The 22,850-nt window shown below is 32.6% G+C and overlaps 1 protein-coding gene and 1 non-coding gene across 3 annotated transcripts in view; one reads left to right on the top strand and one right to left on the bottom strand.

Annotated features, from left to right (window-relative positions):
* Positions 1–65: 65 nt before the first annotated feature.
* Positions 66–22,850, bottom strand: part of LOC148607548 (protein hobbit-like) — an 85,059-nt gene continuing 62,274 nt past the window's right edge. For both annotated transcript variants that reach the window (XM_088545836.1, XM_088545837.1), the window contains 20 exons: positions 21,766–21,915; positions 21,296–21,374; positions 19,397–19,563; positions 18,481–18,654; positions 16,974–17,093; positions 15,291–15,380; positions 14,899–14,964; positions 14,154–14,251; positions 13,233–13,325; positions 12,009–12,110; positions 11,218–11,273; positions 10,319–10,433; positions 9,897–9,993; positions 9,273–9,357; positions 8,118–8,234; positions 6,845–6,972; positions 5,616–5,687; positions 4,354–4,494; positions 3,491–3,589; positions 66–2,602 (listed from right to left, as the gene is read on the bottom strand). In XM_088545836.1, coding sequence (XP_088401962.1) covers positions 2,546–2,602; positions 3,491–3,589; positions 4,354–4,494; positions 5,616–5,687; positions 6,845–6,972; positions 8,118–8,234; positions 9,273–9,357; positions 9,897–9,993; positions 10,319–10,433; positions 11,218–11,273; positions 12,009–12,110; positions 13,233–13,325; positions 14,154–14,251; positions 14,899–14,964; positions 15,291–15,380; positions 16,974–17,093; positions 18,481–18,654; positions 19,397–19,563; positions 21,296–21,374; positions 21,766–21,915 — 2,106 coding nt within the window. In that variant the 3' untranslated portion in view covers positions 66–2,545. The remainder of the gene's footprint in view (positions 2,603–3,490; positions 3,590–4,353; positions 4,495–5,615; positions 5,688–6,844; positions 6,973–8,117; positions 8,235–9,272; positions 9,358–9,896; positions 9,994–10,318; positions 10,434–11,217; positions 11,274–12,008; positions 12,111–13,232; positions 13,326–14,153; positions 14,252–14,898; positions 14,965–15,290; positions 15,381–16,973; positions 17,094–18,480; positions 18,655–19,396; positions 19,564–21,295; positions 21,375–21,765; positions 21,916–22,850) is intronic.
* LOC148607550 (Nuclear RNase P) lies at positions 7,264–7,548 on the top strand. The gene has a single exon (XR_015915704.1).

Below are 22,850 nucleotides of genomic sequence, written 5' to 3'. Positions count from 1 at the left end.
CCACCAAACCTTCCGCCTTTTGGATCACCTAAGTTATATAAATATTAAAATACAATTACCACATATTTTTTAAATATTTTAATATCACAGTATCATGTTTAGATGAGTTATGCAATATATAGCACCAATACATAATTACTAACAAATTTTAAATCTGATCCATGAAATCACAAATAACATTCTTTTTTTATTCTTTAATAAGAATAATCCATCATGGGGCTGAAAATACTGCAGCAAAATATTACTTGTAGAGCTGAGAAGATATTTTCAGGCTTGCAAGAGAGTGGTCTGTCTCCACCATTAGTCAAAGTATATCTTTCCACAGAAAATTTGAAGGCAAATCAGCATTTAGGAGATTGTTGTTGAGGTCTGTCACCAATGTGTGGTTCCTAAAATACCCTCCACATTAGACATACATCAATAGTTTATAAAAATAATGGTGGTACATGAGATATTGCATCTTGATAAGATGCTAAAACCTCAGCAGGTTAGCAATGAAATAAATAAATCAATTTAAATAAAATCCATGATGTTCTTTTACATTCCATATTTCTTTTACATGGGAATATGCTAACTTAATGGGAATTAGTTTTATTCAATGCGTGTTGATTTAAAAAAAATTGACATGAAATAATTCAATTATAAAGAATTATTCTAATATTTTACTTGCTAAAAAAGTGAGGAAAAAAAACCAACTATAGTCTAAGACAACACCTGATGTGTACTGGTACTGATAAATAAAAATGCATAATACAATATATTTAATTCTTAAATTAAATAATTCACTCAATTATAAAAAAATAAACATAATGTAAATCAATACCCTCTTTGTTTAAATATGAAATATTGAATAAACAAATAGATATTTTGTAAATTATCATTGTGATCGTAACATCACAACATATCTAATTAGCCCAACTAAAGATAATATCTTGGTTCTCGTGCCTTTCTTGTCTTTTGAAAATGCCAATCACCTTTCTAAAAGAGGAAAACAAAAATCTACTACCTTATCATCTTTCCTGGCAGTATAAATATGATCACAGAAAACACACCCTCATCATATTTTTTTGGTTTGAAAAATGGCACAAGAATCATGAAATTTATTTAGAATGGCCTTAGAGCAAATATATTGCACATTCCACAGAAGCCTACGTTATGAATATTTCTTTTTTTCATGTCCAGCTTAATCAAACTTTTAACAAAGCAGCTGTTTGCCAATCTTCTAATATAGGATTCATATGGACGATTCAACAAAAACTAAGATCAGTGGTCAATTTAACCAAAAATCATAACTGTAAATTATTCTTAATTCCTGATGTCACAATACTATTTTCTATAATCAGACACGATTTTACAAGGTCTACAAACAAAGCGGAAATTGGCAAAATCGGAAGTAAATACACAGTAAAAAGAATGAAATTGCGGATTTGAAATAGTGGACTTCCGCTAAAAAGTGGAAACAAATCAGGTCTGTATAATGACGTCATAACTAATTTTACACTTTCAAATTTTTGTGAAACCTACTGCAGGATTTCATAACCAATAAATGGACTGGATACTTCTTTCCTTTTTTTTTTAATTATTACAATAATATGTCATATAAAATACAGAGTTACCATCTACAAAACCAAAAGAAAACTTACAAAATTCTCTAAGCAACTTACAATGGATCAACCTTTCATTTGTATGCATAAAAAACAAATTTGCTTTGTTCTATTGACCACCATTACATGTGTACTACATTTCAGGAATGTTTCAAATTTCAAGAAAAGCAGAGGACGCTTACCCTACCGGTGCACCGAGTCCATGCTCCCAGTTTTTAGTGGAGTCTGGGTTGCTCATTTGCTTTTGTTACTTTGTATGTATGATTTTAGTTACTTTATGTTCTTTGTTGCGTATGTCTGTTTCCCGTGTCTGGTCTTTGTTGCTGGATTACATTCTTTTGATTATCACTATAACCTTGGTTCCCTTGATTACTCTTTAAACAATGAATTGGTTTATAAAAAGTGCAAAAATACTACAAACCAGGTTATTTCCAATAAACTGTTAAAAACTTAAAAAGTTCAAGTAATTTAATTTCTAATGGATTCCACTCCAAATATATATCATCAATTCATAATCAAAACATTACTTTGTTTGGGATTACCTGAATTGCGGCGTATAGACCACTTGAAGTCAACATGGTAATGATGTTTAAAATAATCTTTTCATAAATTAGTTAAAATAAGACAATTTAGTTTTTAATATGTTTTAGAACAGACACAAAAATACTTCATATCCTTATCATATCTTAACACAAACATAATAACAGTGTTTATAAAATCAAAACAAAAATTCATAACAAATCAACAATCTACATAATCTCCCATACAACATGCAAGAATAGCCCAGTATAAATTATAATAATGCTCAATGGTGGAATTCTAAAGAATTCTAAATATCAAATCATCTAAACATGCTAAAATAATCATCAAAAACAAGTCATACAAAACACAGAAAATAACCCTATTTTTATCACAGCACTTTTTGAACACTGAACTGTCCGTTATTGCTTCTGAGATTTGCTAAACAGTGATTTCTTGGATGGCTTATCTTGCCCAGCCTGAAAAAAACACAAAAAGATATAAAAGTATATACAAATTTAAACATAGAATTGAACTGTCATTTGAAAGAAGGAGTCAGCATCTGATTATCTCTTTTTGCATTGTCTCGCCTTCCACTTCAAAGCCAAATGTTTATGTCTATACTTAATACTTTTAAATACATATCATTAGAAATCTGCAATGCTTGCTGCAGTAAGCTTTGAGCTTACACTGTGTATATATATTTTTTTTATGTCAATCTAATCACTATATAACAGTTGTATCAAGATCTATTTATCTACAAATTTATACATAAAAAAAATTTTTCAAAGGCCAATAATATAGGCATAAATGTAATTTTGTTTTTAATAATGACTATATCATGGTTCATATCAGGTGAGAATGCCAGGGCAAGCCTTGATATAACTGATGAGGTACCACATTTCATTTGTATGCAAAATATTGTATAAGTAACAGTTACAAGTACAAATTTGCTGGTTGCTGCAACGTCACAGTAAAACATAATTTCAATGACCTGTTGAAAAAAGGGGATCCTTATGGGGGTAATAGGTGCATGCCTAATGCAAACTGAACCAATAATTTCTTATATCAGGTCAGTTTGCTGATCCAAGCAGTATCAGCAAGTATACTTCAAAGTAATTTCATACAAGTACCAATAATATGAAATATCCCACAAAAAATTTTAAAAATCTAACAATACGTAAAAACCTGTCTAAATCAAATCCTAAATAAAACAAAAACCTGTCTAAACCAGTTGATTTTTTAAAATCCTTCATATTAATTAAAATGCATTTGAACCTGTGTAAACTGTACGCCTGTCTAAACAGAACAAATACTACAGTCCATAAGTTGTTCTGGTTCATAAAATACACCAGAAGAGAACATACCAGTAACTTGGCTCCTAATAACATTTTCATCTTGTCCTCCTCTTGTTGGACATCAGCTTCTCCGACCCTTGACCTCATATGAAGTTTCTGTTTTATGGCCTGCAACATAAACAAGTACCAGTACAATTTTAATGGGTTGAATTGATTGATTGAAAAATTATGGTTTAATTTCCTTAGCAGATATTTGATGCATTTCAGTATAAGAATGACCAACCAATCTAACAGACCCTGCTTTGTACTAGTTCGACACTCTGAGCAGGATCTATATTGTGCTAGTTTTTAGAAGAAACAGACAACAGGCAGGCATGACATCCCACTCTGCCACATTATTCTGACATATAGCCAACCAGTCATCACTCTATCCCTTAAATACTGTGTGCTGTGACTACCAATTCCAAAGTCTTTTATGGGACCTGACGCCAAGAAATCAGGGAATGCAATCTCTCTAATTTTCTTGTGATTTTACATAAAATAATAACTGGTAACCTGAAGTAAATTTGTTAGTAAATTATTAGAAGAACACTTAGGTGGGGATTCAAAGTTTTTGCTCTGTCCTTCTGTCTCTTCCTAACAAACAGAAGGACAGACGGGACAAAAGCAATATATCTCCCCACCCAAGGTGAGGGGCACTTAATTAAGTCTAACACTGATAACTTGAAATATTTATTTTTATCTTTGTTTACTGTTTTTTATTAAACTTCCAGCGACTTACTACATATTGCCTTCTCCAGTCTAATATGCTGTTGTTGGGGTCAATGTCAATGGGGCAACATGTTTGTTGTACAACTTAATAGCTTTTTAAGGTTGTAGAAAACTAGTGAAACCCTTATTTCAATACCATAAAAACCTATACTAGTCTTTACCTGTGACAATATCACTCTTTTACTGTCATTTTTTAAGGCCATAAGTATATCAAACCATGTCCAAATCCTATTGTGGTATTCAAATGTTGGCAGTATTATACTAAAGTCATGGATATCTTCAATATTCTTCTCTTTCTCTCCCTACAGAATAAAGTAAAAAAAAATAATACTTGGATGATAACTTCTACTGAACCACAAAGTATAAATAGAACTTTCCTTAAAGGGACTTAATAAATATATCCCAATAGTGTCATTGATGTAACTTGCATAAAGTTCCATGAGAATCCGGTGAGTAGTATAGGATTTGTAGACCATGCCATGTCAGACAAACAGAGGGACAGACAGACCCTGTACACCACCCAATACTACTTGCTTGGGTATTATTGAGCTATATTTAGTTTATCTGGAGATCACAGACACACCCACTTCTCCAATGTTCCACATCCATAAAATTATGGTAGATTTCAAAAACAGTTGGTTGTCAGATTGATCCTGTGTTATTTGTGACAGTCAAATTGATGAACAGGCAAACATGAGCATGACAGTACAATAAATCCCAGATTCAATATGCCAGGGAACAAAAAAAATATACACACATCTGTTTTGCTACTATTGCCATTGCATGAGTTTAATACCCCTTTCAGACGTGAACTTTTGCCTCGGGGCAAACCTGGCCCAGTTCTTCCAATTCACACTTGTTATCCAAGCTGCTCCATTTGTGGCTGATCCCTTGGTCAAAACTAAATATGCCACTAGAATCTATCTACATGTTGTATGTATTGAAAAGTGTAAAATGTTGACGAATTTCTAAAGTTGAGTCAACAAATAGTTTAAAACAATTTTCCTCATAAAAATGTAGCAATCAGTACTGACTTTGTAATTTCTCATGATAAATTCCTTAAAAGGACATCACTGAATGTCATACAACTTTGCTTTACCCCACTTTTATGTTCACACAACCACCTGAGATAGCTAACCCAGGTTCGCCTCACATTAATTCCACCTAAATTTGAGAGGTAACTTTAAAATGGATTTGCCATGAATTAAGGCATTCACATTACTTAAAAAAATGATCCGGAATAATCAATTCAGGTCAAACCTGGATAAAATATAACGTGAATAGGAAATAATCAGTCATATGAATGTTAGATTAACCTGACCATCATGACCAATTATGATAAGGTGGACTGAGACTGTCTATTACCAAGTGGCTACTAGACACTGTAGAAAAATGAAGTAGAGTAATTTTAGGGCATACCTACCTTGTAACTGACTCTTAGAGAGACTTCTGGTATCTTGACATATACAAATGTATTGTTGTTAGCAGCTCTTTCCTAGTAAAACAACTCCAAATCAGTTTATTCACATTTATAATTGATGCTTATACCAACATAAAAGATTTTGTCATTTACAAGAGAGATAAATACTTTTGCCTATGATGTCTATGGTATTTATGTCAGAGCATCTAACAGAAAATGATTTCTTTGTATGATCACAAGAACATATCCTAAAATAGGTCCAAGACAGAAATGGTGAAATTTTGTTAAAAAGGAAGTAGATGTATGACAGGCCTGAAATTTGATCCCACAATATGGGACCTGTACCTGATGCTAGATACAAAATATTGAGAGACTACTTTTAGTAGTTGCTAAGAAAAGTGTTAAGAAAATAATTTCCCTACTCTCAAGACAAACATTCCCCATACAATAACCTGATTTTTACTATGTGAAATTAAGCCAAAAATTGAAGTGAAGAATTATTCAGTGATTATTCAAATGAAATGCATGTTTATGTTTACTTTAAAATTATTGTACATCTACAACATACTTTTACTAAAAGCTATACAATATCTTATAGCAAGCACAGAGCAAACTGCCGCCAAGCAAGATAGAGAGCTCTACAGCAACATGCACTTCAAAGTTAGTGGGGTGCAGAATGATGAGAACAAAAATTTATTGTCCCAAAGTAATGCCTAATGAAAAGAATATTAAATAACAATAAATGTCCCCAATAATTATTTTAAAAACTAAAACAACTTCTTCAACGTCTAAAAATATAATTTAAATAGCAAAAGGGGATTGAAACTATGTACAATGTTTACTTTATGAGAACGTCACATTGCAATTAATGTTGTCCCTTTTATTTTCATCCCTAACTCAGTTCTGAAGACAAACAATATTAAAATTCCAGAATTATTGTTAAATGTACAAATGTATATGCAGTTCAAAGCACACAAATAGTTTAATAATAACTCATAAATTTTAATGATAATTTTGTTTCTAATAAATATGAATATTCAACGTTCTTTGCTACAATTTGTCATTTCAAGTGAAACCTAATACTGGTAAAAAAGAGATGCTGTGGTCGTTTATAAGCAATGCCTACTCCATACTTAATCTTTTCTAAATTTAATAGCACATCATAAAAAAATGTCGAAATGTTGCTTATTTATTCAAAAGGTGAAATCAGAATGATAAGTAGGTATACCTACCCTCATTTTATCAATGTATTCACTATCAACATCAACATCCACATAAAATGAAGATTTGGATTTCTTTGCTTCTTTCTTCTCTTTCTTGTTTTTCTCCTTCTTGTCCTTTTTCTTTTCCATATCATCATCTGAAAAAAAAAATTGGTAAAGAGACACAATCCATAATTATCTCCCCTTGATATGCTGTAAGAAAATATTGAAAAAGTCAAATAAACAGCATTCCTCAATGAAAATCATATAAATATTTCTGAAAACAATTTAAGCAAGCTAGCAATGTCAAAAATGCTGCCACCACTAAATGCATACGACATTTTGCATGCAATTATCAAAGTTTCAATATTTAAATAATTTCTACCCAAAGCAATAAATGAAAACAGTCTGATGGATATAATTACCCTTCAAGATGAAGAATTGACAGTGGGGTGATAATGCTTGCTTCAAGGGGTAACAAACAGAGCACATAGTTGCCTAGTAACCCTTGGGAAGGTCTGAGACTAAGGTAGCTAACTCTCCAGGAGGGAGTGCTCTGAACAGAGCAGCGAGTCAACAGAAACAGGCTAGACTGGAAGTTTCTGGCATGTGAGGTCTGAAAACTGATGCCATGCTTTCGGTGCTAGTTGTAAGTGGCTCATTACCAGCTTCTGTAGTACAATTGGCAAGATGGCCCAAGGGCCATAACTCAATTCAGACTACTCTATCACCTCACCTCCATTTTATTTTTGTTTTGTTATTTTTTTATTCTTCTTCTTTTTGTTTTGGTTATTACTGTTATGTCTTTGAATAAGAGGTAAAACTAAAAATTGTAAACAAATTTGCAGTTCATTTCCTCAGATAACTAATTGATGCTTCAAGTTTTGTTTCTGTTAATATTCATTTGAATATATGCAAGACAGTAGTGGTAAGCACTTGTGATGATTTTAACTTTTAATTGTATGTAAATGCTTTAAAAAAAAAAGATTTTAACATGTTGGACAAACATTGCATTTTAAATAACATATTACTGTAGGGTATACATGTAAAATTGTGGGATGGGGTATGTATTACCATCACTTGATGAATGATAATCATCTGATGAACTTACTCGGGTGGTTAATTGGGAAATTGACAAAAAGATTAAAACTTTGTATCAAATTCCACAGGTATTTAAATCTATGTCTGATAGGTTAAATCTGAATTGTCTAGTTAACAGTTCATCAAGAAAAGTAATTTAAACAAGGAACCAACTCTATCTCCAGATCATAATCATTGCAAGTGCTGTAAAAGTATATATAACCTTCAGTTTCTCCAGGAAAGAAGAAAGCCAGTAGATTTTTGTAGAACAAGTAGGTCATCTGAATCTGTAATGGTATCACATTCACTTCAAAATGTTCCTTGACAGCAATACCACCAACTGAAATATGAACAGAAAAGATTCACTAATGCTACATAAAAGAGTTTCAAGAACTAAATTTCATTACCTTACATGATATTTAAAATCTATCAGCTAAAATGATTAAAAAAAAAACAAAAACAAAAATGTAACACAAGAAAAAAAGCAAAAGGATTATCAGTAACAATCAAGCTTACTCGGCACATCTTTTATGAATTAAACTGTAAAGATTATTTCAAATTGTATCAGACAATATAACCATTGACATCATGAAAGATGAAGTCGTTAGAAATGTTTTTTTTTTTTAATAAGACAAAAAGAAATTTAAAGCTGCATTAGCTGCCAAATTTGTTCAGTCCTTAATTCCACTGAATTTGGCTGATTCAATGTAATAAGTTTGTAGTAATGCAATTGAAGCAATAAATGTTGATAATACACAATTAATATCATGAAAACAACATTTGTTTAATCAAAGAAGATCGATAGGTCTGTTCTAATTATTTTTCGCCATTACACAGGTAAGCATGTGTCCTGTTTTCATTTCGTTTCATCTATTTCTTGATTAGATTTCAAATAAATAATGACTATATTTGAGTCGCATTATATCAATATGTAAATTCCAAAAAGATCCTTGAGTTGTATTCAAACTTTTTTCTTTTACGGCTTGAGTCCGTCGGTCTTACTTGCCGTTGAATAACCACTTTCGCTTTGCAAACAGATCTGTTATTAAAGAAGCGACCTTTACAGCACATGCGCCGATTAAGGTCACCAGAAGTCGCATGCATACAAACTTATCTAGGTCGATTTTTTTTGTCTTGCAAGACAATAAATATATAGACACCTATTTCATGTATGTACTGCATTTTATTTGTGGATGTCAAATGAAATTGTACAAGAAAAGAACAATTTAGTAGAAATAATTCAAATTTCACATAAAACAAAAATTTACGAAAATGACAGCTAATGCAGCTTTAATACTGTAAACAAAATAATCAACAAGACAATGTGGGCACAGCAGTTTATTACATTCAATACAGTATAGTTGGTACTGAGACATACCTGGAGACCTTTCACCACAGATAATTCTCAGCGCCATCTGTCTGTCACTCTCTTTACCTAAAGGATCCCTGGGAACTAGCACATCCTAGAATACAAAGTATAATTATTCAATTATTCAAGAAATAGCTTGAACACTTGACCTTGTGCAGTTTTTATATCAGATTTTTATCAACATATTCAGTCCAACTATCCACATATTAAACTATGAATTTTTTTAAGGTGATGTGTATTGACTGATTGAAGGCTGTTCATTTTGGGGGTCATGGGACTTGAAAAAAAAAACACTTGGAGATGGGAATATCAAGGCTTAGGAATAACAATAACAATTTTCAATAAATTCACATAAATACACTTTACAGAATGGTATTTTTTTCCAAAAATGTGTAGTGGTAATTCTCTTGGGTATAAAATTTTGCAATTTTTTAAATCCAATTGATGGACATACTTTTAAGTACTATTTTTCATCTCATGTGAGAGATTTAAGATGAAATAGTAAATATGAGATACATGTAACTGCAGATCTAAAATTAATCAAGTTTTTTATTTTTCTAATACCAATATGCATGTGCTACACAAAACTAGCAAAAAAAACAAAGACCTGTAGATTCCTTTATACATACTGACCTTATAGACAGCATTAGGTTGTAAGTTGGTAACTTTAACCCAGCCAAGCTCCAGTTGATGTGTCCAGGTTTCATTATCTCTGTTCACTTTACTGTAGCTGAAAGATTACATACACATATATGGCATGGATAACTAATAATGACTGTTCACAGTGCTTCAAGATTGATGAAAGAGCATTCTTAGAAGTACAAGGCAATGCACTCCAGGGAGATAAGCATGAAACAGGAGGTTTATCTATAAAATTCTTGTTTTAAAAGCACTCTTTAGTGCCCTCTTATCTGCAATTTCGCTCTTCTGCAACATTTTTTGAGCTGGAGTTGTGACATTGGAGCTCAAATGTCACAAAATCTTGCCACTTTCATTCAGAATGTTATGAAGTATAATTTCATGACATCAGTTAAACTTTGATTTTCACAACTTACACAAAATTCCTGAGCACAAGATCTGCTATACCAAGTTGTCCATCTTTTTCTGTCAGTCTCCAATGAGCAAACTTAAAACAAACTTCATTTATTTTCTCCACCTGAGCCTGCTTCTCTGTAATGGAACAATTAAAACTGAACATTAATTAACAATTGAGAAATTAAAAGGCAAAAATCAAAGTAAGGTGTTAAGAAAACTCATGTGCTTAAAAAGTACAACCTTTACTCATCCTATGCTGGTTGTTTGAAACTGATAAGGTTTCATTGCTAACAAAATCATACATTCATCCTATTTGTAGCATCATAGAATTGATACCGGGAGTTACAGAGTTTAGTAACATTTCATCCTATCAATACAGCCTTTGCTGGATCAGCCAATTTTATTTTTGACTGAGGTCACTACTAATATGTAATAAAATTTTATCAGAACTCTTTGAAATGACAATTGATTTGTCTAAGTAAAAAGTTGTGATGAATATACTTTAAAAATTAAAACAACACAGTACAGTGTCAAAAATTATAAATCAATACTTTCCTCAAATCTGTAAAATCTAGAAATCTCATTTGTCAATACACAATTTGAGGATGGAAAAGATCAAGATGCTATTTAAGATGTTACATGAAAACATATCCAGACAATGTTCATCAAGATGCTATTTAAGATGTTACATGAAAACATATCCTGACAATGTTCATTTTAAGTGCATTTCAATGAAATTATAACACAACTTACAAAAATGATATAGAAAATCTTATTTTCCTTGATTCTGATGGTGCAAATAGTCAAATTAAACTTTCAAAATGGTTGCTTTTTCATACCATGTTTCACCTTCTGCCTGATTCTTATAGGGACTGACACTTAGACCTGTAATTGTCACTTATCGATAAGTTAATTCTACCTTTGGCTGTCTTCATCTGTGCCTTTATTTTTATCAACTGGCTTTCTTGGAAACAGCTGTAAAGAGTTTAAATTACATATGAACTTACAATTGAGAAATAAATCAGGGAATCTCCATTTTATTATTGTTTTACCACAGGCTGGCAATTTTTGTCACAATGTTTTACACTGAGTGATAGCGAAGGGTTAAAGAATGACATAAATGGCCAGCCTAAGGTAAAACAATGATAAAATGGAGTTTGTGTGGTTTATTTTGATTCTAAAAGGACTAGTTTCTTCATATTTTCTGATAGATGCAGCTCATAAGTTGCAAAAAATGTTGGTCATGTGTTAATCACTTTTTTACCATGACTGTGGTCTAAAGAGCTTTGAAGCACATCACATTAGAATGTTTGATAAATAAAAAAAAATTCAACTTTTTACATGTACAAATTAAATACCTATAAACCATAAGCATAAAGCAATATGGTCATTATGATCTATATGATCACTGATTAGTAGTTTATAAGCATTTTCATTTTCACTGCTCAGAAGTGTTTAATTTCAATAAAATAATGATGTAATTTCAGTGTGATCAAATTTTCATGATCATAAAGCTTTGCTCCTTTCTCTATCATAGGAACATTAACATGCACCAAGCTTTTTTTGCGTCCTGAATTTCATACCAAAGAAAATTAAATCACCCTTAACCCCCTTCCCCCCCCCCCCCCCCAAAAAAAAAAAAAAAACAAATACAAAAACCAAACAAACAAACAAACCACTAATACCATATCCATTGTAGACCAAACCAACCTTATTCTAATGGAGAGTTCTTCATTCAGAGTATTGATCTGTTCTTTAGTTTCATACAGTAACATCTCAAGGTGATCAGCATTGTTGGTCAAACTTTCTTCCCTGCAAAACATAATATTTGATGAAAGCCTTGTACAATGAATACTTCTTAATTCTGTACTTAAACAGAATTAATGATTCAATTCAATGGACAATAAAAAACAAATATGAGCATATGGAGGATTCCAATGATGGCATAATAAAATGTATTTTAAAGTGCAAAAAAAACCCCAGAAAATGTGTATTGTCATTAAATCTGGACTAGAAAAATATGGATTTTTTTTAATACACGAGTACATTTTCATCCAGTGCCTTAACCTTTAGCAATGTAAGCAATAATTAAAAATTGTTTAAAATGTAAAATGTTTGTTTGTTTGTTTGTTGGGGTTTAATGCCCGAGGAGCAATATATCAGCTATATTCAGGCGATGAACATGAAGTGAATGATAAAATGAACATGAAATGATGATGAAATGAAAAATGGGATGGGACACAAGGGTAATGGGGTCGACACATTTTGATTGCCACTGGAAGAGGTGGGTAGGGTCGGGCAATTTAGCCTCCTGTGGTGGAGCCCTATGGTTCCTACTCCAGGAGAATACCACAGTAGGTTTCTTTAACGTGCGAGGAACGTGGCATCTTTCCCAACACGGTGAACCACTATGGTTTGCGGTCAGGTTCTGGGTATTATAGCCTGACAACCCCAGCATATAACACGCCAGGGGTACCCCATTCTACCACCTGGGGCACACAACCCAGTTGCTGTGGGCAGAGCGCCCTAGCCCCCGGCTAGGATTCTGAGCACTATTTAGTCACCTTTTACAACAAGCTTAGCGCTGCTGCAGGCCTATTCTTTTGACACCCAGACCTGCACGGGGCAAAAAACAACGCTATAATTCTGGGATAACCTATAGGAACTTGATATGCAAAGTATATATATATATATCACTGTGTTTCTAACTACAGTTTACTACTCTCCTGCTTCATTAACCTTATCTTCATCATTGGGTATTTTATGTATACATACTCTCTTGGTTCATGAATCTTATCTTCATCATTGGGTATTTTATGTATACATACTCTCTTGGTTCATGAATCTTATCTTCATCATTGGGTATTTTATGTATACTTTATATCTTGGTTCACGGACCTTAATTTCATCATGGAGTATTTCATGCATACTTACTCTGCTAGTTCGTGGACCTTATCTTCATCATGGAGTATTTTATGAATGAGGTAAATCTCCTTCTCCAGTCTCCTGAACTTCTGTACTTCTTCTCTGAAATGAATTAAATATTAATTAATAATTCAATCATAAAAAAATCAATAAATATAATAGAATGTTACAAATTCATGGCCAATATACTTGACAATGACAGAATTGCAAGGTCTTTTATAGAGTAAGTAATCTTTAAATATAATTTCTTTTGTCTTTCTAATTCAGATAAACAAACATACAACAGCTTAAAATAGCTATGCAAGGGATGCATGGCATGCCCGTCCCTATCAGATGGAAAGAAATGGAAGTTTTTTTATTTCACATATTTTATGTTATGCTTAAGGAGGTAGATCTAGGGTAAGGGACACAACTCTTAAAATCAACGGAACATTTATATTTAGCATTTTACATCAATCTCATGTAAGCATCAAAGTGACTTGGATTGATTTCATTCTGTTTCAAATGGAAGCTTGATAGGCTTTGGTGAAATTGAATATGATACAAACATATCCCTGATTTCAAGACTTGTTTCCCTTACCCTAGGTCTACCTCCTTAAGCTTACACTTACAATGTAGGGATTTTTGTACTATACGAGTCATCATATAAATGAGGTGTTTGAGTAACAGTACAGAGATTCCTGTTCTCAAGTTACAGTGCAACATATTATTAAATCCTATATAAAAAATGAAAAACCTAGAATTCTGACACTAAAGATCAAATTGTCTCCAAAAAAATATACAGACCAGAAGACCATTATAAAAACAGACGTTGAAGTAAAATAAACAAGAGGCTCTTAAGTTCCAATGTGACATATGAAAACAATTCCTTGAATAAAACAGGAAATAGTCCCTAGTTAGGAAAGTCTATGTCAACAGATACCCACTGACCTGACCCTCTCCTGTAACAACTGTATAGGGGTTTTCTGATCCTCCATGGGAGATAACTGTAACTGGAATCTCATGCTCTGTAACTTTTCTGTAGTTTCCTACAAGGTAAAAAATAACACTTATAAGTGTAATGATTAAACAGTGCATTATAAGCCTATTTAGCTGGCTGAAGATTTACATACGTACATATGTAATATGTTATATTAATTCAGGTAGCACTTTAATAAGCATTCTTCTACTATAGGTTTTATAATGAGTGAACTTTGTCTTTGATTTTGTTTTGGGTAAATTACTTCAGACAAGCAATAAATGAGCCATGGAAATCTAAAGTGTATTTGTGGTTTTTTTCTTTGAGACTTTTATTCAGTGAAATAAATCCCCTAAATGGACACTGCAAATGGTGGCATTCAACCGACACTGTGACATGGCTGTCAATTTTGGTATTTGAAGAAAATACTACTGATTCTTTAAATTTTTTTGGTTAGAATATAAAAATATACAATAAATAATTGCAATAAAGCAGATAATCTTGGTTCTTTCTTTTGTCAGAGATAATACTCATATGTTTTTACGATATGTGAGTGAAATTTACACTGTTGTAAAAACTGTCATCGCTAAGGCCTTTGAAGGTGAACAACCAATTGTAATGCACAAAAAAGACATATGCTAATTAGATTGGAATTATTTCTTGGTAAATAAATGTAACCAACGGCATAGAAATATTTCTTGAATTTTTAAGCAGTACCTTTTTACTTTGTTCTGTGTGGAGCAACAAATTATTGACAATATCAAGTATCATCAGATACTGGGACTGAAATAAAGATTGACTATCTTATTTTCCTACTAACAAGGATATCTCACTGTTTATATAATTGATATGAACATTTGATAGATGAAAAATGAATAGGCATCAATTTTTTTTTGTAAAGTTTAACAGATTATGTCCAAGTGTGTTTGACATAGAATTAACAGTGTAATACTTTCAGTATCCATTTTTTATTGAAAAGAATTCTACACTTCAAAAATTAGTTTCATATATTTTAAACACAAAATAATATACAAAATATATATATATACATAACAACTGGCAGACATTTGAACACACCTGTTGACTTGACTAACACTAATTTAACTTACAGAATTAGTACATATATTGAGATCATGATGAAGAAGAGTGAAACTGTCAACTCCCGTCTCTTTAGACATCATATCTGAGTCATCACAAGGCTAAAACAGAAACAATTAACTCACTGCACTTTACACTTTTAACCTTGGCAAAATTTCAAGAATATCAGATGCATGTGGCAATTAGTTTTAATAGATTAATTCCAGTCTACTGCACAGTCTGTTTGTAAGAAAACTATACAATAGGGTATGCAAGTCTCGTTCTAGTTTAATTTTCTTTACCGGAAATTACGATGTAGAACATATTGAAAACTGAAAACCTATCTATGTTTTATTGTTTACTTCCGGGTACTCGAAACGCTGTATAGCAATGTAAAATCTTCTATTTTATGTGTTTTCTTAATACCTTTATCATGTACAAATAGAAATTTTTCATTTATTATTGGTATTTTTATGCAAAAAGATGTTTTGCCCTCAACACTGAACTTAACGCTCTCTAAATGACAAATCTCCATGCTTTGGAGTGGTAGACAAGGACCCATTCTCGTGAAATCACGTGGTCACATGACGAGACTTACATACCCTATGGACAGAAATTATCATTAAAAGGGGAAACATGTAATCTTTAATGTTTTCACTGTTTACCTGAATTTTAGTGAGATTAATTCATTACCAATGTGAAGTTATATATATATCTCAGTTAACAGTAATAAAGAAAATGCTTCCCTGGGAGCAGCTTGATATGGACACATCATTCAAGCTGGATACAGCCCTGAATTATGATTGCAAGAAAATTTTTGAAACAGTATAAGAATTCGAAGTGGTCCCTTTTCGGCACCTTATTCATAAACAGTTCAAATCAAAACCCCCAAAACCATTCATCGTCCTTTCATGGCACCTGGTGATACAATTCCAAAGAAATCCATTTACTTATAGTCAAGTTATTGGTCAGACATATTTAAAATGCTTTTTTCATCCCCTTTTTTTACCCCAATTCCTAACTGAGGGTTCAAAGCACAACTCTAAAAGCAATCCCATCCTTTTCTTAGACATATGGAATCTTGCATTAAAATTTCACATTGATTCATATAAATAAGTTATTGTCAAGACAAAAAAATGTTATGGATGCTGATGCCAAACAAAGAAAACAGCATCATACCACCATAAGACCCTAAATGTTTTGCAATCATATAAAAAAAATATTCTTATAATTTCTCACAAAAACTGAAAATTACTTATGATGTATTTTTAACTTATTTAAGGTATTAGTACATTTTTAAGAAAATTTTGAAAACATTTACGTTTGGTATGTATGGTAGAAAGGTTTTGTGTTCTTGTGTATTTCACATTGTTTCAAATCCTGGTACTCTAAATCATTTCTCAGTGAATAAAATACTTGAAAAAACTTCAAATTAACAATACATTGTACTTGTAAAAAACATACTGAAAAAAACTAATGTTCGTGGGGTACCAATTTTCATGGTATTCATGGGTAGGTCAAACCACAAAATTTAGTACCCAACCAAAAGGGAATTCCCATTCATGTGTTTACTGAAAACCTCAAAACCACGAATTCAAAAATCCAGGAACTTGTGTTTCTACTCAAATCCATGAAAATTGGTATCCACGAATAAAAGTTCTTTCACAATAGACAATTATTTATCCAATATACTTTTTCTTAATATTGAAACATACATGAGGAGGTACTTCTGGCAGCAGACTGAGATCACACTCTCCATAGGAAGCAAAGAAAATCTGACATTTACAGCGAGATATAATCCTCTGTAACTGAATACAATCTTTCATTTTGGATTTCTGTAAAGGATGATTTGTATTAGAATGTTACACTCACTGATTTCTTTCTGGTCCTCTTTTACTAATAGAAAAAGAATGCAAACAAAAACGTAATTCAATTAACTTTATTTGACAGGCATAAAACAAATTCAGAATATTTATGGAGATATGACTGAAAACACCTCTACCAAAACTATGCTCATCATCTCTGTAAGACAATACTGTTTATGAAGTAAGTAAATTCCCTCCCAATCCCATGAGTAGGACTTAGAGTGTGACATATGATCTATGCTGGTACAGTAGATTCCGCTTAATTGCATAGCCTATTTGCCAGTAAAAATTATGCAAATAACCGGGCTATTCTTATAACCGAAATTACGATTTTACCGGAAGTGCGAGTTCAGGTAAGACAACGATACTGTGGATCAACCAGGGATATCACTGTTCAACATTTCTGATTTGGTATTTAATTGTTATAGACCTTCTCATTGTATTGTTCTTTTATCAATAAATAATAATATATATTGTGTTTGTCTTGTTTATTGACCTTCTTTACGCTGTGTGTATTTATAAGTAAAACCATGTGTTTCTCATCTATAAATAGTCAAGTAATTTCCTGACCTTTCTACGAAAGCAAATCCCATATTTCATATTTCAGGCAGGATTCAGTGTAATATTCATCAATGTTTGCAGTTTTTGGGCTTTTGAAATGGTCTGTGTGTTTTTATTCCTCTGTTCATTGTACACTGATAGTTGTGTATTATACGCGTCATTGACCTCGATATATTCCTATGAAGAGTGGATAGTATGGGGCACCTTAGGGTAGTTGAATTTCATTAGACATTGTACTGAATGAATGACTTTTAATTTTCGTATGATATTTATGCCTAGTAACTCAAGCTCACTCAAAACTGTTCAGCTCATTAAAGAAAATTAAATTTACATTGATAATCATTTGTAGTTGGAAGAATTTAAATAGGGACAAAAAATACCCCAAGCCGAACCTCAAGCCGCATCATAAGGTGATGTTCGGCATGTCGTCAGAAGTCATTGTTCACCTAGGTGCTTGTTTATTTTAATGTAATTAGAAATCATTTATATTGTCTTTTATGTCCATGATTTTTTAATCCATTATTAACACCTCCTGATTGATGATAATCTAGTTTTTACAACATTGACATATTTATGACCCGAAGGCTTAAAATAGAATTTGGGAAAACCTGTCTTTACCTGGACGAGGCAAAATTGTCTATGCAATAAACCGAAATGCACCTCCAAGGCCTATGCAAATAAGCGATTTTTTCCCTAATAGAATAATAGGAAATGGTTTTGTGCAGGAGAAAATTATGCTAATAACCGAAATATGCAATTAAGCGATATGCGATTAAGTGGAGTCGACTGTAATCACCTGTTTCGAATGAGGGAAATAACTGAAGACAACTCCACCAACACTGTGTCCACTGGATACCATCTCTGTCAAACCAGAAAGTTCTGGTTCTGGTCGATCCTCTACATTTTCAGAAGACAACCACGCCATCTTGTCATCATCAAACTCAGGATCAGAATCAACAGTTGCATAATACTGAAATTCATTACAGCTACTTTAATTATATTATTATAATTTCATGCTAAAACTGTATTTGGTGGTTTTTTATGGGATTCTTGCAACTCATCTCTGTGTATTTTAGTACTTTGTCATTCTCATTATGTCAGATTAAGTCTTCCAGACATGTTTTTGAAATCTTCATTTCATGGCACTTTGTGTTATTGTTGCTTTACAAATTTTCAAAAGGTTGACATGTTAAATGTAGTTAAGTCTCCACAAAAGAAGGTATGATGAAATACACTGTGAAATTTGTCTACACTGTACCATGAATGGACAAAACCCTGAGTACAACAAACACCTGGCTAAATAGAACAAATTAGTAAGAAAATAGTTCAGTTTAGACAGGTTTCAATGAAATATTACTGTGAAAGTACTTTAATTTGTGGATATCAATTTTCTCAGATAAGGATAGATACACTAATTTGTGGATTCTTGAATTCATGGTTTTGAGGTTTTCCGTATACACATCAATAGGAATCTCCTTTTCGTTGGGAACCAAATTTTGGGGTCTGGCTCACTAACGAAAACCATGAAAATAAGTACCCCACATTCAATAGTACTTTCACAGTATAAAAACATTACAAACAGCTGGAGTTTTCTTTCTAAGATTTGGCAATTATTGAGTGTTGTTGTGCTTATATTTGTTATTTTGAACAAATAAATTATGCAATCAATTTAAAAAAAAAATACACTATCCTGAAATAAAGACAGCTAATACCTGCATACATTCTAAAGAGCTGACCCAAGTTGTTTTACTCAAGAGTTGGTTATCCTTCCACACTGGCTCATGGTTACATGACAACACCTGAGCCTTGGCTGCTGTCACAATCACATGACCTGGAGTCTCACAACCCTTTACCATCACCTGACTGTCATGCAGCTCAACTGAAATGGAAAAGACATAAAAGGGAATCATTCTTTAATCATTAAAAAAACTAGTTAATAGCCATAGGTTTTCTATAGGTAATTTACTTTCTTGTTTTTTTAGTTTTGTTGAAATTTAATTACTTCTAAATTTACTGCATTTCATCAGATGATTAAATTTCAAAGGTAAGAACAAAAATGCCATAGCCTACTAAATACAATATGGAACTAATTTGATAAATAATAAATGATGCTTATATAAATAGTTACATGTAATACATTGTATCTAGTAATGCAAATTTTACAAATACCTGTTAACCCTCTCTCTTTAGGAGGGAGACTCCCTCTTTTTGAGTAATTCTCCCTTTGATGTTTGTTTGTTTGTTTGTTGGGGTTTAACGTCCGAGCAGCAATATTTCAGCTATATTCAGACGATGAACATGAAATTGATCATAAAATGAACATGAAATGATGAAATGAAAAAGGGATGGGACACAAGGACAATGGGGTCGACAAATTTTGATTGCCACTGGAAATAGGGAGAGGTGGGTAGGGTCAGGCAATTTAGCCTCCTGTGGCGGAGCCCTATGGTTCCTACTCCGGAAGAATACCACAGTAGGGTTCTTTAACGTGCGAGGAACGTGGCATCTTTCCCAACACGATGCACCACTATGGTTTGCGGTCAGGTTTTCCGTATTATAGCCTGACAACCCCAGCATGTAACACACCAGGGGTACCCCATTCCACCACCTGGGGCACACATCCCAGTTGCTCTGTGAGCAGAGCGCCCTAGCCCCCAGCTAGGGTTCTGAGCACTATTTAGTCGCCTTTAACGACAAGCTTAGCGCTGCTGCAGGCCTATTCTTTAAACACCCGGACCTGCATGGGGCAATTCTCGCTTTGAAAAATCTCCCATGTGGGAGACACAAATCTTCCTCCTTCACAAATTTCTCCCCCAAAATCTCAAGTAGTAGCAGAATTGTTGCACAAATTATGTTCTAAATGGCATATTAAATTGATATAAATACAATGCTTATGTAAATAATAATAATTGAGAAACCACCAAAAAATCAATTAATCCTTTTTTGTACTTATTGCTCAAATCTTGATTTTATATCTTTGTTTTATCTTTGTACTTGGATCTCTGGCAATATCATCCTTTCTTTCTGTGTCAAAGATTGTAATGCTAAATTTCCCTCTTAGAAATGCTGAAAAGAGGGAGATTTTCCTCTTTGAAAATTCAAAAGGTGAACAGGCATGTTTACATGTTAAACTCATTATACTAAATCAAAGCTATGTTGTGTTAGATCAATAAAATGGCACATATAAGCAAATAAAAAGCAGGAAACACATGTCAAAGCCCAAGTTGTCATGCCATGTATACTCCTACATGTGGTACTTGATATTGGACAACATCCAAAATTACTTAAAACATATGCCCAATCTATATAAAGTATCACAGCAATTTTGAAATCAAAGCATCCATTAGAAGCTGAAATTTTTTTGGCAAAAATGTTCTCTATCATTTCATATAATGAAAAATGGGTAAGTCCCATGAAACAGGAAGTTGATATCAGACGGCACCTAAAACCACTTACAGTGTATGTCCTATTTATATACAGCAGCACATCACATTTGAAATCAATCCATTCATTGGGAACCAAGATAACAGCAACAAAATTTTGAAGGGCTGATTGACAGACAAGGTGAGTGGGGGTTTAAATATCGACATATCTACAGATCAGCTACTTACTGAGCCAGTTTTTCTGTGTAACATCATCTGTCTGACAGGATGCCACTCCTTGTAACTGTTCCATATTAACACTTGAGGGCTAAAACAAAAGTCAGGTTACATCATCAAATTTTAAGTTAATATATGTATGCACCAGTAAACTACTATGATATTTTTAAAGCTATGACTTCATGACTTAACCACCTATCATTCTAATATGGGGTAGGCATTGCCTAAATCAGCGAGCACTGTGAGCTTTACCATACATGTACCGTCTGTGCGAGACTCGTAAAATCATTCTATTAATAAGAAAAATATAATCATGGCATAGCAGTAATTGAAACTCCTATTAGATAAACTTCAACAGTACCTCAGCTGGATATTCTTCCAAAATATAAATCACATCAATCTGTTTAAAAAAAAGAAAGAAAAAAAACATAAACAAAAGCACTCAATATTTAAAGTACTTCAGCTGTCACTCATCATATTACCTCCTCTGTAAAGGCAATAGACTTGGAGTCAGATTCCTCCACAAGTTTCATTAACATGGAGTAAGCTTTACCACTTTGAGATTTAAAGAAAGGATCAGATTTCTCTGTTGGAGAATTTGGTCTCTCCTGAAAAGATGCTGTCCTGTTTTTCTGAAATGAAAGAAAAAAATTCACTAGGAAACATAACCCAAGAGATGAAAGTTTCTAAATAATTGTCACATCTAAGCAATTAAAAAAATTGAACATCATTAAATATAAACATACAATTACAATCATTCTACTATTGACATTTCCTGTAGTTTATACTTGTAAATTTTTAATTTCATCTTGAACTTGACATATTTTCCCAACAAAGTTCAAGACTTATTTTTGAAGTTGATGTCTAAGTCTTAGATTGAATTTTAATTGTAGTAGGTTCTATTTATTTTCACTTATCTACATATTGTATTGTTCATCTCATCTGTACTGTTTTGACTACTAGTTATACCTATTTTGACCATTGACAATTTTATTCTGCCTACTTGTATTAAAATATACCGGAAATAATTAAACATAATGGAAGGCAGAGGTTTAGTGTGCTATGAGACCTGGTTTTACCCACCATATCCATTGGAAATGCCTGTACCAAGTCAGAACCATTGCAGTGGTTCCTAACTTTCTGGTTTTTACTTTGATCATGTTGATATTCCTATTTGTTAAATGATCTTGCCTTTTTGACTGTCCTTTATTTACTATTGCCTAGAGTTTATCAATTGGGTAATTTTGTTATGACCATTTGTATACCTAACATGCATAAACTTGTATGAACCATTGAACACACTTGAGCAATGTATTTAGAACTAAAATTTTTCGAAAACATGATGCTCATTTTTTTCTTACTTTGTTGGGGGCAAAGGTCCTTTAAAAATAATTGTTATGCTTCAATAGTATATCAAGTGTAACATTTCAACTGTGTTCTTAATTACACCAGATATAGCAATAAAAAGGGTCAATGAGGCACCTATAAAATATTGATGAAGGAGGATATGAGAACCTAGAAATTATTGTGTGAGGGAAATAATAACAACTATTTAAGATTTATACGT

The sequence above is a fragment of the Perna viridis genome, chromosome 9 (assembly GCF_037379345.1).
Source record: "Perna viridis isolate PV_CMFRI_1.1 ecotype Kerala chromosome 9, ASM3737934v1, whole genome shotgun sequence".
NCBI lineage: Eukaryota > Metazoa > Mollusca > Bivalvia > Mytilida > Mytilidae > Perna > Perna viridis.
The sequence above is the reverse complement of the archived record's forward strand: the minus strand, read 5'-3'. Positions and strand labels throughout refer to the sequence as shown.